Here is an 18,677-nt window from a genome sequence, read left to right as displayed (position 1 = left end):
TAACGATGTATCTGTTGGAAGACACTTCGTTTGTTTTCATATTTTGGCTACTGTAAGTAATGTTGTATTGAGCATGGCTGTGCAGAGATCCCTTTGAGATACTGATTTCAGTTCCTTTGAATATATACCAAGAGTGAGATTACTGGATCATTTGATAGTTCTATTTTTAATTTTTTGAAAAACCACTATACTATTTTCCATTGTGGCTGCACCAATTTTACACTCCCACCTGAATTTTTCCCATTCTTCACATTCTACCAATATCTTTTCTCTTTGTGATAAAAGTCATCTGAACAGATGTGAGGTGATTATCTCATTACTTTATGCTCACTGATTTGTATTTCCCCGATGAGTCATTAGTTGGGCACCTTTTCATGTACCTACTGGCCATTTATATGTCTACAGAAAAATGTCTACTCAGATCCATTCCCCATTTTAAAAATTGGATTAGTTTCTTTTTTGTTATATTGTTGGAAATGTTCTTTTTATATGTTGGAAATTAGCCCCTTGTCAGATGTATGGTTTGCAATTACATTCTCTCATTCAATACATTGTATTTTCAGCTTATTGATTGTTCCCTTTGCCGTGCAAAAGCTCTTTATTTCAATGTAGCCTCACTTTTTATTTTATTTTTTGGTGCCTGTGCTTGTGGTGACATATTCTAGACATTATTGCCTGGACCACTGTCAAGGATCATTTTCCTTTTGTCTGTACCAGTGATTGCATACTTTCATACATTTTTATGTTATGATTTTTTTGGTTGCTGTTTCAGTTTGAAGAATTCCCTTTAGCATTTCTATGGGATAGAGGTCTAATACTTATGACGCATGGCTTTAACAGGTCACCAGGGGAGTCATGTTGCTGTAATCCTGTGACTGCCACCTACGGCCAGAGTAGAAACTGATCCAATCCACCATTCCCTGGGATGGTGGGAAGTTCTTTATCTCTCCTGTATTTTGGAATGATAGCTTTGCTGAGTAAGGTATTCTTGGTTGACAGTTACTTTTTGCCTTTGATCACTTTGAAAATAGTATCCCAAATTCTGGGGAAGAGGCAGAGTAAGAAGGTCCTAAACTCACCTCATCTCATGGACAAAACTAGATAACACCCACATAACTGTGAATAACCTAGAAAATGACCCAAAGACTTACAGAACAGACTCTGCACAGCTGAATGTAGAAAAGAGGACACATCCAAGAGTGTAGAAAGTCCAAAGATCCAGTCACAAGCTAGGCAGACCCTCAGGACTGTGCATGAGAAGAAGGGATGCCATGGGTGTGAAGAGAGGAGAAGAAAAGGCCCTCACACAAAGCACCCCAGACATGGGGAACACACTCAGAGAAGATGAATTTCCATTACATTTGGCTTCAAAAACCAGAGGGGTCTTATTTTGTGAGTTCTTATAATCAACCTGGCTTAACACTTGGAAATTTATTTATTTTTTTAAGACTTTATTTAAATCCAAGTTAGTTAACTTTTAGTGAAATATATATATATATATATAATCAGCATTTTTGTATCCTTTGAATAGATACCTACTAGTGAAATTGCAGGGTCGTAGGGTAGCTCTATTTTTTGTTTTTGTTTTTGTTTTGTTTTTGTTTTTGTTTTTTGAGGAAACTCCATACTGTTTTCCAGAGTGCCTGCCACCAGCAGTGCTGAAGGGGCCCCCTTTCTTTGTATACTCACCAACAGCTGTTGTTTCCTGAGTTGTTAATTCTAGCCATTCTGGCAAGCGTGAGGTGGTATCTCATTGTGGTTTTGATTTGTATTTCCCTGATGATGAGTGATGTTGAGTATCTTTTCATATGTCTATTTGCCATATGGATGTCTTCTTTGGAAAAGTGTCTGTTCATGTCTTTTGCCCATTTCTTCACTGGGTTACTTGTTTTGGGGAGGTGTTGAATTTGGTAAGTTCTTTATAAATTTTGGATACTAGCCCTTTATCTGATATGTCATTTGCAAATATTTTCTCCCATTCTACCAGTTTCCTTTTAGTTTTGTTGATGGTTTCCTTTGCTGTGCAGAAGTATTTATTTTGATGAGGTTCCAATAGTTCATTTTTGCTCTTGGTTCCCTTGCCTCTGGGGACATGTATAGTAGAAATTGCTGTGGGTGAGGTCAAAGAGGTTGCAGTCTGTTTTCTCCTCTAGGGTTCTGGTCGTTTCTTGTCTTACATTTAGTTCTTTCATTTATTTTGTGTTTATTTTTATGTGTGGTGTAAGAAAGTGGTCCAGATTCATTCTTCTACATGTCACTATCCAGTTTTCCCAATACCATTTGCTGAAGAGACTTTTTTCCATTGGATATTCTTTCCTTCTTTGTCAAAGATTAGTCGGCCATACATTTGTGGGTCCATTTCTGGGTTCTCTATTCTGTTCCATTGATATCAGTGTCTGTTTTTGTGCCGGTACCATACTATCTTGATAATTACAGCTTTGTAATTCAACTTGAAGTGTGGAATTGTGGTGCCTCCAGCTTTGGTTTTCTTTTTCAGTATTACTTTGGCTACTTGGGGTCTTTTGTGGTTCCATACAAATTTTAGAACTGTTTGTTCTAGCTCTGTGAAGAATGCTGGTGTTATTTTGATAGGGATTGCATTGAATGTGCAGATTGCTTTGGGTATTATCGACATTTTAACAATATTTGTTTTCCTAATCCATTTGCATGGAATATTTTTCCATTTCTTTGTGTCTTCCTCAATTTCTTTCATAAACTTTCTATAGTTTTCAGCATACAGATCTTTTACCTCTTTCATTGGGTTTATTCCTAGATATTTTATGGTTTTCGGGGCAATTATAAATGGGATCAATTCCTTGATTTCTCTCTCTGCTGCTTCATTAAGGGTGTATAGAAGTGGAACTGATTTCTGTACATTGATTTTTACAACCTGCGACTTTGCTGAATTCCTGAATCTGTTCTAACAGGTTTTGGGTTGAGTCTTTGGGCTTTCCACACAGAGTATCCTGTTGTCTGTAAAGAGTGAAGGTTTGACTTCTTCCTTGCTGATTTGGATGGCTTTTATTTCTTCTTGTTGTCTGGTCACTGAGGTTAGGACTTCCAACACTACGTCGAACAGTGGTGGTGATAGTAGACATCCCCGTTGTATTCCTGACTTTAGGGGGAAGGCTCTCGGTTTTTCCCCACTGAGGATGATATTAGCTGTGGGTCTCTCATATATGACCTTTATGGCCTTGAGGTATGTCTTTTATTCTTACTCCCTTGAGAGTTTTCCTCGAGGAAGAGTGCTGCCTTTTGTCTCATGCTTTTCTGCTCCTATTGAGAGGACTGTGTTGTTCTGAATCTTTCTTTGATTAATATGAACACCTGCATCTCTAAAACCGAGTAGTTATAGCTCTGGGAGAGCCCAGAGAGCATAGAACACTTATTCTTCACCCTTAAAGAGACTGCACAACAAAAACATGAATTGAAAAACACCTGGGATATACAAGAAAGATATATATTTACTAATCTCAGAGCATGTGCTGGAGGGCAGGGATCTTTAGGATTCTTTTCCAAGAACAAAGGAGCTGTCTGGTGCCATCTCCCTCTCTTGCTCTCTAGCATAGTGACCAAGACACCTGTGAGAATCAGTGCTTTGCCGATGATCACCAAACTTGATTACACTGTATGTTACTTCTGTGCTACCCTGCAAACCCACCTATTCTGCCAAGCGCCTCCCCAGGTCTCTTCCCACAGCAGACCTGAGTAAGCCTTGTTAATACCATGTTCCTTGCCTCACATTCTCCTGTGAACCTGCCCCTTTCAATATGCCCTTGGCCAGAGCCTATCCAAAGTGGTGCCACAAGCCTGGTAGTAGGCAAGCAGCCACAACAGGGGCCAGCACCACTCCAGAGGTTTCCTGCCCTGGGAGACAAGGGAATGTACCACACATCCAGGTCCAAATGTGGCCCAGTAGAGGGCTGAGGTCTGATATCTAGTCTGACTGCATGCACTGCTCACAAAACTTCTCATGGAAGAACATAGGGATGATGCCCTGCCATTCTGTGCTACCGAATCTTTGGCAAATGCCTGGTCTGACTCAAGTCAAGCTCAAGGAAGCCCCAGGATGTCCCACTAATAACACTAGAACCAAACTCTGCTCCCAACAGACTCAGAGAATCATTGCAGATGACTGGAGTGAAAGCAATAGCAGCTCAGGCACAACAGTGGGGCTCACACAACACACAGGAGACACCCCTGTAATGCCAGGTTCTTCTGAACAAGTGACATTGCATAGCAGGGCTCTACAGGAACTCTTCTTCATAAAGCTGCTACTTTCAAGAACAGGGATGTAGCTGCCTTTCCTAACACACAGAAATGGACACAGAGTTAGGCAAAATGTGGAGAGAGAGGAATGTTTCAGTGAAAGAATAGGACAAAATCACAGCAAAATATGTAAACGAAACATTGATAAGTAGTATGTTTGATAGAGAATTTAAAGCAATGGCCATAAAGATACTCACTGACTTTGAGAAAAGAGTGGAAGACCTCGGTGAGACCCTCAACGGAGAAAGAAAAAATACACAATAACTGAAATTAAAAGTAAACCAGAAGGAGTAAATAGTTCACTAAAGGAAGTAGAACACATCAGCAACCTGGAGTACAGAGTAGTGGAAAGCAATCCAACTGACCCTGAGAAAGAAAATAACAATAAATGAAAATAGAACAAGGAAGTTTGGAGACACCATCAAATGTAATAACATTTGCTTTATAGAGATCCTAGAAGGAGAAGAGAGACAAAAGGTGGTAGAATATTTATTTGAAGAAATAATAGGTGAAGTAAGTTACCTTAAGGAGATCTACACCAAGACACATAGCAGTTAAAGTGACAAAAAGTAGGGATCAAGAGAGAATCTTGAAAGCATCACGAGAAAGGAAAACAGTTACATACAACAGAGACACCATAAGGCTATTGGCTGCTTTTTCACCAGAAACTTTGCTGGCCAGAAGGGAACCGCATGATACATGTAGAGTGCTGAATGAAAGAAAAAATCTGCAATGAGGAATACTTTTTCCAACAAGGCTATCATTCAGAACAGAAGGAGAGATAGAGTTTCCCAGATAAACAAAAGTTAAAGGAATTTATGACCACTAAACCATCCCTTCAAGAAATGTTAACAAGGACTTTTTGAGTGGAAAGGTAAGACCACAAGGAGGACTAAGAAAAACAGGAAGCACAAAAGCACTCAAATTAAGTATATCTATAAAAATCTGGCAAGGGATTCACAAAATAAAAGGATATAAAGTATGACACCATACACCTAAAATGTGTGGTGGGAGAGCGGTAAGAATGGGTTCAAAAGAGACTATCAACATAACATAGACTGCTATAATATGCAGAAGATGTTAACATAAGCCTAATGGTAACCAGAAATCAAAAACCAGTAATAGATATGTAAGAATAAAGATAAAGGAATCCAAATATGTCATTAAAGAAAGCTAGGAAACCATGAGAGAAAAGAGCAAGAGAAGAAAGGAACGGAATAGAATGGCAAAAACAACCATAAAATAGGTAACAAAATGGCAATAATTACATACCTGTCAATAAGTACGTTGAATGTAAATGAACTAAATGCTCCATCAAAAGACACAGGGTGATGGAATGGATAAAAAAGCAAGACCCATGTATATGTGCCTTCAAGACACTCACTTCAGAGCTAAAAACACATGAAAATGAAAGTGAAAGGATGGAAAAGCATTTATCATGCAAATGGAAGCTAAAAGAAAGCCAGGGTAGCAATACTCATTTCAGACAAGATAGACTTTAAAACAGATTGTAACAAGAGACAAAGAATCACACTCTATAATCATCCAACAAAAAGATAAAACAATTATAAATATTTATGCAACCAACATGGGAGCACCCAAATACATAAAGAAATTAGTAGCAAACTACAAGGAAGTAACTGATAGAAATACAATAATAGTAAGGGACTTTAACACCCCACTTATACCAATGCATACATCATCCAAACAGAATATCAACAAGGAAACAGTGGCTTTGAATGACACACTGGAACAGATGGATTTAACAGATATATTCAGAACATTCCACCCTAAAAGAGCAGAACACACATTCTTTTCAAGTGCAGATGGACCATTCTCCAGAATAGGCCACAAAGCAAGACTCAGCAAACTGAAAAACACTGAAGTCATACCATGCATCTTTTCTGACCACAATGCTATAAAATTAGAAATCGGCCACAAGAAAAAAATATGGAATGAACACAAATACATGAAAGTTAAATTTCATGCTACTAAACAGTAAATGGGACAACTAAGAAATCAAAGAGGAAATAAAAAAATAAATAGAGGCAAATGAAACTGAAAACACAACAGTGTAAAGTGTTTGGGATACAGCAAAAGCTCTTTAACAGGAAAGTTTATTGCAATACAGGCCTACATCAAGAAGAAGAAAAAATCACAAATAAACATCGAAAACTTACACTTAAGGAGCTAGAAAAAGAAACACAAACAAAGGAAAAACCAGAAGAGGAATGTAAATAATAAAGATTAGAGCAGAAATAAATGATGTAGAAAGTAAACAAAGAATAGAACAGATCAATGAAATCCAGAGCTGGTTCTTTGAAAAGATTAAAAAAAACCTGATAATCTTCTAACCAGATTCACTGAGAGAGAGAGAGAGAGAGAGAGAGAGAGATAGGAATCAAATAAAATTACAACTGAAAGAGGAGAAATAACAACTGACACCACAGAAATACAAAGGATTGTAAAAGAACATTATATGCCAACAAACTGGACAAGCTAAAAATAATGGATGAATTCCTAGAAACATATAACCTCCCAAAACTGAACATGAAGAAATAGAAAATTGAACAGACTGATTACCAACAATGAAATTGAACAGTAACAAAAGACTTCCAGGACCAGATGGCTTCACAGGTGAATTTACCAAGCACTTAAAGAAGAGTTAATGCTTATTCTTCTCTAACCATTCTAAAAAATAGAAGTGGAAGAAGAGCTTCCAGATTCATTCTATGAGGCTAGCATAACCCTGACACCAAAACCAGATAAAGACACTAGAAAAACAACAACAACAACAACAACAACAACAACAAAACCCAGAACTACAGCCTATTATCTCTGATGAACCCAGATGCAAAAGTCCTCAATAAAATATTAGCAAACTAGATCCAACAATACACTAAAAAATTATTCACACTAATCAAGTGGAATTTATTGCTGGAATGCAAATATTCAGTATTTGTAAATCAATCAGTGTGATGCATTACATCAACAAGAGAAAAAATAAAACCCATATCATCACTTTAATAGCTGGAGAAAAACCATTTGACAAGTACAACATCCATTTTTGTTAAAAATCCTTAACAAAGTAGGTTTACAGGGAACATACCTCAATATAATAAAGGCCATATATGAAAATCCACAGCGGGCATCATCCTCAATGGTGAAAAACTAAAAGCTTTTCCCCTAAGGTCAGGAATGAGAAAAGGTTGCCCACTCTCACAATCTTATTCAAAATAGTACTGGAAATCCTAGCCACGGCAATCAGACAACACAAAGAAATAAAAGATATCCAATTGGTAAGGAAGAAGTAAAACTTTAACTATTTGCAGATGACATCATACCTCTATTTAGAAAACCCATGAGACTCCACCAAAAAATTGTTAGACCTGATATGTGGATTCAGTAAAATGGCAGGACACAAAAATCAATATACAGAAATCTGTTGCATTTCTATACACCAACAGTGAAGTAGCAGAAAGAAAAATTAAGAAAACAATCTCAGTCAGTTGGGCATCCAACTTCGGCTCAGGTCATGATCTTGCAGTGGGTGGGTTCGAGCCCTGCGTCAGGCTCTGAGTTCAGAGCCTCAAGCCTCCTTCAAATTCTGTGTCTCCTCTCTCTGCCCTTCCCATGCTCATGCTCTGTCTCACTCTGTCTCTCAATAATAAATAAACATAGAAAAAAATTTAAAAAAAAAGAAAACAATCTCATTTGAAAGTGCATGAAAAATTACCTAGGAATAAGTTAAACCAAGAAGGTAAAAGACATGTACTCTGAAACTGTAAATCATTGATGAAGGAAATGAAAGACAACACAAATGGAAAGTGATTCTATGCTCATGAATTGGAAGAACCAATATTGTTAAAATGTGCATGCTATCCAGAGAAATCTACAGATTTAATGTAATCCATATAAAAATACCAACAGCATTTTTTCACAGAACCAGAACCAAGGATCCTAAAATTTGTATGTAACCATAAAAGATGCCCAATAACCAAAGCAATCTTGAAAAAGAAGATCATCACTGGAGGTATCAAAATTCCAAATTTCAAGATGCACTACAAAGCTGTCATAATCAAAATAGTGTGATACTGGCACAAAAATAGATGCAGAGATCAATGGAACGGAATAGAGAGCCCAGAAATAAACCCAGAAGTATATGGTCAATTCATCTTTGACAAAAGAGGCAAGAATATGCAATGGGAAAAAGTCTCCTAAACAAATAGTGCTGGGAAAACTGGACAGCTACCTGCAAAACAACGCTAACTAATGTGGATGTAAATTTTAAAAAATAAAAAATAAAATTAAAATTAAAAAAAAAAACAATGAAATTGGACCACTTTCTTGCACCATACAGACAAATAAACTCAAAATGGATTGAGGACCATGTGAGAGCTGAAACCATAAAAATCCTAGAAGAGAGCAGAGGCAGTAATTTCACTGATATTGTCCACAGCATCATTTTTGTAGATATGCTTTCCGAAGCAAAGTAAACTATTTGGATTAAATCAAAATAAAAAAAGCTTCTGCATAACAAAGGAAATAACCAAATTAAAACACAGCATACTATATGGGAGAAGATATTTGCAAATGACATATCCAACAAAGGGTTGGTTAGTATCCAAAATACATGAAGAACATATACAACTCAACACCAAAAAAAAAAAAAAAAGGCAAAAAACCAATAAAACCCTCCAAATACTCCAATTAAAGTATGGGTAGAAGACACGAACAGACATTTCTCCAAAGAAGAAACACAGATGGCCAACAGATACATGAAAAGATGCTCGACAGCACTGATCATCAAGGAGATGCAAATCATAACTACTATGAGATATCATGTCACATCTGTCAAAATGGCTAAAATAAAAAAAAAACCAAGAGTGAAAACATATGGTACAGAAACCCATGGAGGAGGGGAAGGAAAAAAAAAAAGAGGTTAGAGTGGGAGAGAGCCAAAGCATAAGAGACTCTTTTTTTTTTTAATATATGAAATTTATTGTCAAATTGGTTTCCATATAACACCCAGTGCTCATCCCAAAAGGTGCCCTCCTCAATACCCATCACCCACCCTCCCCTCCCTCCCACCCCCCAGCAACCCTCAGTTTGTTCTCAGTTTTTAACAGTCTACATAAGAGACTCTTAAACAAACTGAGGGTTGACGGGGGGTGGGAGGGGGGGGGTGGGTGATGGGTATTGAGGAGGGCACCTTTTGGGATGAGCACTGGGTGTTGTATGGAAACCAATTTGACAATAAATTTCATATGTTGAAAAAAAAAGTTTATGGAAGGCATTAAAAAAAACACAAGAAACAGCAAGTGTTGGCAAGGATGTGGAGAAAAAGGAACGCTTGTGCATGACTGTGAATGAAAACTGATGCAGCCTACTGTGGAAACAGTATTGACATTCCTTAAAAAAATTAAAAATAGAACTCTCCTATGATCTATAATTCCACTACTGAATATTTATCCACAGAATATAAAAACATTAATTTGAAAAGGTATAGACACCATTGCAATGTGTTTATTGCAATGGAATGTTTCTCAGGCATAAAAAGTAATGAATCTTGTTATTTGAAAAAACTTGGAAGGATCTAAAGAGTATAATGCAAAGTGAAATAAGACAGTCAGAGAAAGACAAAGACCGTATGATTTCACATATATGTGGAATTTAAGAAACAAAACATGTGAACCAGGAAAAAAAGAGACAAACCAAAAACAGACTCTCACTATGGAGAACAAACTGATGGTTACCAGAAGGGAAGTGGATGGGGGATGGGTGAAATAAGTAAACGGGTTTAAGACTATACTTATGATGAGCAATGAGAAACGTATAGAGATGCTTAATCACTTTATTACATACCTGAAACTAATAAAACACTATAGTATGTTAGCTGTACTGCACGTAAAAAGAAGAAAGAAGAAAAAGAAAACATTCTACCCTCTCTGGGCTTGTGCATGGGAGAAGGTTTGGCTGAGGTGACCCTTCTTGGCATGCTGGCACTCAAACCCCTCCAAGCAGTATTGGAGCCATAGTGCTAGGAAAAGTGCAAATGGAACTTCCACAGTGTAGGGTCCTGGGCAGTTTCACTTGCTGTCACTCTGGAACTGATGGCTCCGGTGGAGGCATGTGCCGATATCCGAGGGATACTGTAATTACATCTCAGGGGATAGATAGTCACTGTGACTCTGGCTGGTGAAGCAAATGCCTCAGTGACAAGATTCTGGGATTATGAGGTTCAGGGATGCTTGGGCACAGAGGCAGGGTGTAGTAGTCCAGGGACAAGGTGGCAGTCTGGGAATGCTTGAAAATTTTGCATATGCATTAAGATAATAGCTTATTCAATTTACGCCATTTCAGCTTACGGATGATTTCATAAAAGCGCTCTACTTTCAGATAGGGAGGGAAACCTGTATGTACTTCTGAAACAGTGCTGAAGCCAGCTAATACTTGTTTCTGACCACTAATTATGCATATCTTTTTCAACACCGTGCTCATGATTTCACATTGGTGACTTGAACCTTTCGCAGTGACTGTGCACCACAGAAATCAACAAGTGCTAACAAAATAAGGTTTTCTTTCCTCTCTGATGTGCTCAATTACCAGCACAAGGTTGTATCCATATATGGTATAGACCCAACCATACAGTGTTATAATTGTGGCTTTAAACAATCTTACCTCTTAAAAAATTGAGAGAAGCAAACACACACAGAGACTTTTAAATTTACCCACATATTTACCATTTCTATTGATCTTTTTTCCTTCTTGTGGACACCATCCCTTGTCATCTACTTTTAGCTTGAAAAACATTTACGGAGAACAGGTCTGCTAAGAAACTCTGTTAGGTCGTCATGCACCTTCTGTTTTGAAAGACTGTTTTGCTGAATTTGGAAAGTTTGTGTGACAAGCTTTCTTTGTCATGTTTTGCTTTGTTGTGGGTTTTTTTTTTTTTGAGGGGTTTTGGTTTGTGTCTTGTTTTTTTGTTTTCTTCAGCACATTCAGCTCTTTGGTTTTGACCTTCCTTGTTTTTATTCTTCATGGTTTCTGGTGAGAACTTCTCTATTAATCATATTATTAGTTGTAATTAAATGTAATTAGTAGTTTTTTCCTTGCTGCTTTCAAGATCCCCTCTTTCTGTTTGCTTTTTATTTTGTTTTTAATTGTGGTAAAAAAATAATAGAAAATTTACCATATTACCCATTTATATAAAAAATAAACTTTATTTCTGAGAGAAATTTTAGGGTCATATCAAAGCTGAGAGAAGGCACACAGGTTTCCTATATACGCCTACTGTCTACACATGCATAGACTCTCCCATTGTTAATATCTCCCACCTTAGGGTTACACTTGCTACAACTGATGAAAGTACATTGACACATCTTTATCACCAAAAGACCATAGTTTAAATTAAGGTTTAGTCTTGATTATGTACATTTCATGAGATTGGAGAGATGTGTAAAGACTTTTATCATCCATTACATATTTATATAATATAGGCTCACTGCCCTAAAAATCCTCTGTCCTTCACCTATTATCAATCCTTCCCTTCTTGCTCAGCTCTGGCAACCACTGATCTTTTTACTGTTTCCATAGTTTTATTTTTTTTTTCCAGGACATCATATAGTTGGAATCACACAATGTCTCACGTCTTATCCACTACACTTTAACAGTTTCATGCATCTTACCCAACTCTAAGCATACAGTTCATGAGTGCTAACTGTATTCACATCGTTGTCCAACAGATCTCTAGAACTTTCACCTTGCAAAACTGGAACTCCATACTCAATGGACAGAATGAACTTCTCTACTTTCCCCTGAAGCCTTAGCAATCACCATTCTACTTGCTGTTTCCATCAGTTTGACTGCTTTAGATACTTCCTAGAAGTGGAATCGTATTCGTGTGTGTGTGTGTGACTGGCTTATTTCACTCAGCATGGTGTCCTGGAATTTCAACCATGTTGTAGCATGTGATAGGATTTCCTTCCTTTTTAAGGCTGAATAATAATATTACACTGTTCTGTGTATACTGTGCTTTTTTTTTTTCTCCTTTCTTCCATCAGTGGACATTTGGGCTGCTTCTACTGGTTGACTTTTGTGAATAATGCTGCAGTGAGATGGGAGTGCAGGTATCTCTTCGAGATATTGTTTTCAATTCTTTTAGAAAATTTCCTACACGTGGGATTGCTGATTCATAGGGCAATTCTATTTTTAATTTTTGGAGGGAGCTTTAGACTGTTTTACATAATAGCTGACCAATTTGCTTTCCCAATGACAATGTGCCAGGGTCCTCTTTTTCCACCTCCTTTTTTCCTAAATAGTATCCATCCTAGTAAGTACGAGGTGATATCTCATTATGGTTTTGATTTGAATTTTTCTGACAATCAGTGATATTGAACACCTTTACATATGCTTTTTGACCATTTGTATATTTTCTAATGTCTATTCAATTCCTTTACCCATTTCTTTAAAAAAAATTTTTTTTAACGTTTTATTTATTTTTGAGGCAGAGAGAGACAGAGCATGAACGGGGGAGGGGCAGAGAGAGAGGGAGACACAGAATCGGAAACAGGCTCTAGGCTCTGAGCCATCAGCCCAGAGACCGACGCGGGGCTCAAACTCACGGACCGCAAGATCGTGACCTGGCTGAAGTCGGACGCCCAACCGACTAAGCCACCCAGGCACCCCCGACCCATTTCTTATTTGGGTTATTGGGTTTTTGTATTTATCAGTGACATTGTATTCCTTATATACTTTGGATATAATCTTTGTTTTGATATATGATTTGCAAGCATTTTTCCACTCTATCTTTCATTCTGTGGATCATGTCTTTTGATGCAAAGAAATGTTTTAATTTGATGTAGCCCATTTGTCTACAATGGTCTTTTCCTTTGTAGTCTGTGCTTTTGGTGTCCTATCCAAGAAGTCATTGCCAAATAAAATTTTATGTACTTCCCCCCATGTTTTCTCCAAGGAATTTGATAGTTTTACATCTTATGTTTGTGTGTTTAGTCCATTTTTAAAAAAATTATTAAAATTTCTTTAATGTTTATTTATTTTTGAGAGAGACAGAGTGTGAGCAGGGGAGGGGCAAAGAGAGAAGGAGACACAGAATCTGAAGTGGGCGCCAGGCTCTGAGCTGTCAGCACAGAGCCCCACATGGGGCTCAAATTCACGAACTGTGAGATCATGACCTGAGCTGAAGTCAGATGCTTAACTGATTGAGCCAAGCAGGTGCCTTGTGTTTAGCCCAATTTTTTAAAAAAGTTTATTTATTTATTTTGTGTGTGTGGGAGAGAGAGTGCACACAAAATTGGGGGAGGGGCAGACAGAGAGGGAGAGAGAATCCCAAGCAGGCTCTTGCACTGTCAGTGTGGAGCCCGATGTGGCTTCGAACTCATGAACCAGGAGATCATGACCAGAGCTGGGGTCAGATGCTTAAACTGACTGAGCCACCCAGGTGTCCCGATGATGTTTAGTCCATGCTGAACGAACTTTATTATGGGGCATAAACCTAAGCATCCACCTTCATTCTTTTGTGTGTGGGTAGTCAGTTTCCTGGCACCATGTGTGAACTATACTACCCTTTCCATACTGCATGGTCTTCTCACCCTTATCAAAAATGATTAGCCTGACTACACATGGGTTTGCGTCTGGATGTATTTTTAAGTTATTGTTTCCATGGGGGATTAAGGGCCTGGGCTTCCTATTGTTTTCTGTTGCTGGTGTCATTCCCCCTCTAATCTGAACACAGATCAGATCTGGATCTAATCTGTGGATTTTGTGGTAGAAAATGTGGTTTAAGTCTGCTGGAGGTGGGAGATATGCCACCCATTCCCTGATTTTCATACTGACTTAAGTCACCTCATAATCCACCCTGTTCCCTCAGGCTTATTTTTTTGTCTGTGTTCGCAAGTGACACTTAATGGTCACTTAATGGTCATTCCATTATCATGTCGTGAGATGTGGGTTTCTTGTGCTCATTCTGTTAGTAGTTTGCTGAGCCACTGGGTTCCACAAATATTTTTAAAATGCTATTTAAGAAGTTATTCTTTCACTGTGTGTTAATATTGCTTTTAACACACAGTGAAAGAATAACTTCTTTAAATAGCATTTTAAAAATATTTGTGGAACCCAGTGGCTCAGCAAACTAATAACCCAGTGAAGAAATGGGCAGAAAACATGAAAAGACACTTCTCTAAAGAAGACATCCGGATGGCCAATAGGCACATGAAAAGATGTTCAACGTCGCTCCTTATCAGGGAAATACAAATCAAAACCACACTCAGATATCACCTCACGCCAGTCAGAGTGGCCAAAATGAACAAATCAGGAAACTATAGATGCTCTAGAGGATGTGGAGAAACAGGAACCCTCTTGCACTGTTGGTGGGAATGCAAATTGGTGCAGCCGCTCTGGAAAGCAGTGTGGAGGTTCCTCAGAAAATTAAAAATAGACCTACCCTATGACCCAGCAATAGCACTGCTAGGAATTTACCCAAGGGATACAGGAGTACTGATGCATAGGGGCACTTGTACCCCAATGTTTATAGCAGCACTCTCAACAATAGCCAAATTATGGAAAGAGCCTAAATGTTCATCAACTGATGAATGGATAAAGAAATTGTGGTTTATATACACAGTGGAATACTACGTGGCAATGAGAAAGAATGAAATATGGCCCTTTGTAGCAACGTGGATGGAACTGGAGAGTGTGATGCTAAGTGAAATAAGCCATACAGAGAAAGACAGATACCATATGGTTTCACTCTTATGTGGATCCTAAGAAACTTAACAGAAACCCATGGGGGAAAGGAAGGAAAAAAAAAAAAGAGGTTAGAGTGGGAGAGAGCCAAAACATAAGAGACTGTTAAAAACTGAGAACAAACTGAGGGTTGATGGGGGTGGGAGGGAGGGGAGGGTGGGTGATGGGTATCGAGGAGGGCACCTTTTGGGATGAGCACTGGGTGTTGTATGGAAACCAATTTGACAATAAATTTCATATATTAAAAAAAAATATTGCTTTTATGATTGTTTGTTTTTTTTTTTTCTTCTGCTTCTTTTATCCTCCTTTGATTTTATTCAGACCCATGGTGGTTTTCTGATTATTGAAGATCTCTGAACTCTGTTATTTTTTCTCTCTCATTCTATGGGATGAATAAATTCTGTTACCCCTTCTTCAGTTTCATCAAGTTTTTCTTTTGCATTTTCCAATTTTCTATAGAGCCAATTGAGTGCATTTTTCATTTCAGGTATTTATAAACTCAGAATTTCTCTGTGTTTTTTTCACATAGTTTCATTTTTCTACTGATATTTCCTAGTTGTTATGTTGCTGCCATATTTTCATTTAATTATTTGAACATAGTTTCCTTTATAACTTACAAATATTCATAAATGTTACTTTAAAATACTTTTTTTTTTTCAGTAATTCTAACATCTTTCCCAGAAAAAGTTTCTATTGACTTTAGTATGGAAGACATTTTCCGGTTTCTTTGCGTGTTTTAAAAGTTTTTTAGGTACACATTTCTGATAATGTAGTTTAGTAAACATGCATTGTATTTCATTTTTCTTAGATTTCTTATTTTTGGAGCTTGCATAGCTTTTACTGCAAAATCAGTTTTTCCTAATTCTTATTGTTTGTTTGTTTGTTTGTTTGTTTATTTATTTACTTATAGCCTATTTTCCTAGGGATTGCCCTTGTGATTTTGCAGCTTAGATGTCAACCACTAATTTTTTAAAGGTTGTGTTCAAATACTGCAAATCAGTAAGGCTTCCACCCTCTGCCATGTGATGGATGTGCAGGTGTATGTGTATGTGTGTGGGGAGGGGTGGGGGGTGTGTGTGGGAGGGGAGTGCTCATAACTTTACTGTCAATTCTCAAGTCTCAGCTTTCGCTTTTATCTGGGTCTCCTCTACATGTGGGCGCACTTTCCCCATCAGCTAAAAGTGTGTAGAGAGCTAATATCATCTCTTCTGTTGTAATTTTCCCTTCAATATCTTCCCATTTTACTTACTGGGGGCCTTGAGCTCAGATAAAGGAAAGTGTGAGTTTCCCTCATTCATTATCAAGCAAACTCACCACTTTGAGCTGAAAAAGCAATGGTTATTTCATCCCCTTCCCCACTCTTACTCATGTCTGCCCTTGAGGCAACTGCACCATGATTTTTTCAGTCTTCCCAAATTGTAAATAGTACAATTCTTTTTAAAAAATTTTTTTTAAACGTTTATTTTTAAGAGAGCTCGAGTGGGGAAGGGTCAGAGGGAGATACAGAATCTGAAGCAGGCTCCAGGCTCTGAGCTGTCAGCACAGAGCTCAACGCGGGGCTTGAGCTCATGAACCGTGAGATCGTGACCTGAGGCGAAGTCAGACACTCAACCCACTGAGTCACCCGGGTGCCCCATAAATAGTACAATTCTTTTTTTTTTATTAAAAAATTTTTTAATGCTTATTTATTTTTGAGAGGGCGAGAGAGAGGCAGAGCATGAGCAGGGGAGGGGCAGAGAGAGGGAGACACAGAACAAGAAGCAGGCTCCAGGCTCCGAGCTGTCAGCACAGAGCCCGACGCGGGGCTCGAACTCATGGACCGGGAGAACATGACCTGGGCTGAAGCCGGATGCTCAACTGACTGAGCCACCCAGGCGCCCCAATAGTACAATTCTTTTTGATCACTGCACTAGGGTGGGCAGGTGGAAAGGCATGGGAGCAGTCCTAGGCAAGAAGATTACAAAGGTACTTCTTACTTGAATCTCTAGGAGTTTTTAAAATAATAAATATTTCACAAGTTATTATTATTAACCTCAGGGCAATTGTCAGTACCCCAGATTATTATCCATGGCAGTGTGTCTTCTTCACTTAGTCCTACTAAGATATCTTTACAATGGGTTCAGTGCATAGCACTGTATTACAATTTGAAAGATTCTATAAAGTCACAAAGAATGAGCTTGACTTGTTACTACAAAGTTCACATGAGTATAAGAGCTTTGATGTGACTTCTAATAAAATTTGTTTTCTCATAGTATATGTTGGACTTCTTCATTCGTTCTTCATGGTGTAGAGTCTCCCAGACAAGAAATAATAGTTCATGGCTGTGGCCCAAAGGCTTAACTTTCCTTTCCAAACCGTAAGTTTCTTCACAACTCCTTTATTTTATGCCTCAAAGAATTTGTCATAGGAAAAAAAAAACAGCTTTAATGGAACAACTTTATTTATTTATTTATTTATTTATTTTTAATGTTTATTTATTTTTGACACAGAGAAAGACAGAGCGTGAACAGGGGAGGGTCAGAGAGAGGGAGACACAGAATCTGAAGCAGGCTCCAGGCTCCAAGCTGTCAGCACAGAGCCCGACAGGGGGCTCGAACTCACAGAGTGTGAGATCATGACCTGAGCTGAAGTCGGATGCTTAACCAATTGAGCCACCCAGGCGCCCCTTATTGGAACAACTTTAGAAACACCATTGTTGAAGTGTTTCCATAGAAAAATAATATGGAAAATATTCAGATTTAGATACATAACTCTTAGTCCAAATGGATTGCATGTTCATTAAGATTTAAAATTATGTATTACCAAGATTAATTAGATATTATTTTCTATATTTCAGGTTGTCAGTATCTTCAGAGTGGGACCACAATTGTACATTTTTATACGTTCAGGCCAAAAAAATTTTAATTGAATCCTGCTTAGAAATAAAAACATATATTTGTAAGCACCAGGCACTTCAACCTACCTAAATCTGATATAATGCTGCTTCACCATCTATAAAGAACATATTTCTCATTTCTTCAAGCCATATGATTATTTTCTTAGAGTTATTTTTTTAAGATTTTATTTTTTACAACAATTTTGGGTTCACGGCAAATTGAATTAAGAGAATGGTACAGAGATTTCCCATAACCCTCCAGTATGCACATATGCATGCCGTCTCCCATCATCAACATCACTCATTAGAATGCTTTACTTGTTACCAAGGATTAATCTCCAAAGATTTGGACCCAAGGTCCAAAGAGTACCTGAGGTTTTACCCTTAGGGTTGTAGAATTATTTTTAAATCTTTATTTATATTAACATAAAAAAATATATACTCAGGAATATATCATCCATTTCTTAAAGTTTTGTTATTTATTAAAGTAAATTACATATACATTATAAATGGTAATATCAAGCATTATTATGATAAAGCCCTTGGTAGGGTGAAAAAGCCCACTCATATTTCCAAATTAATTGATTTGTTCTAGCCCTAAAGGGGCTGCATGTGAAGGTTGAATGACCCCGAGTGGCAAGGTTATCAGTCAGTGTTGAGGTAGGAGACAGAAACCAGGAGAAGTTTGATATAAAGAATTATTAACTATATGGGAAAGCCTAGCATGAGGGGATGAAACAAAGTTATAAGAATACCTTAGGCTTAAAGG

The 18,677-nt window shown here is 37.8% G+C and overlaps 1 protein-coding gene across 1 annotated transcript in view; it reads left to right on the top strand.

Moving 5' to 3' along the window:
- The window catches only part of LOC115518652 (NKG2-F type II integral membrane protein-like), a 28,016-nt gene extending 9,967 nt beyond the window's left edge, over positions 1-18,049 (top strand). The window contains exons 5-6 of the mRNA XM_032593907.1: positions 17,286-17,389; positions 17,870-18,049. Of these exons, the coding sequence (XP_032449798.1) occupies positions 17,286-17,389; positions 17,870-17,999 (234 nt within the window). The 3' untranslated portion in view covers positions 18,000-18,049. The remainder of the gene's footprint in view (positions 1-17,285; positions 17,390-17,869) is intronic.
- Positions 18,050-18,677: the final 628 nt, after the last annotated feature.

Source organism: Lynx canadensis, chromosome B4, assembly GCF_007474595.2.
Source record: "Lynx canadensis isolate LIC74 chromosome B4, mLynCan4.pri.v2, whole genome shotgun sequence".
Lineage (NCBI taxonomy): Eukaryota > Metazoa > Chordata > Mammalia > Carnivora > Felidae > Lynx > Lynx canadensis.
Note: the sequence above shows the minus strand (reverse complement) of the source record. Positions and strands in the feature narration are given on the sequence as shown.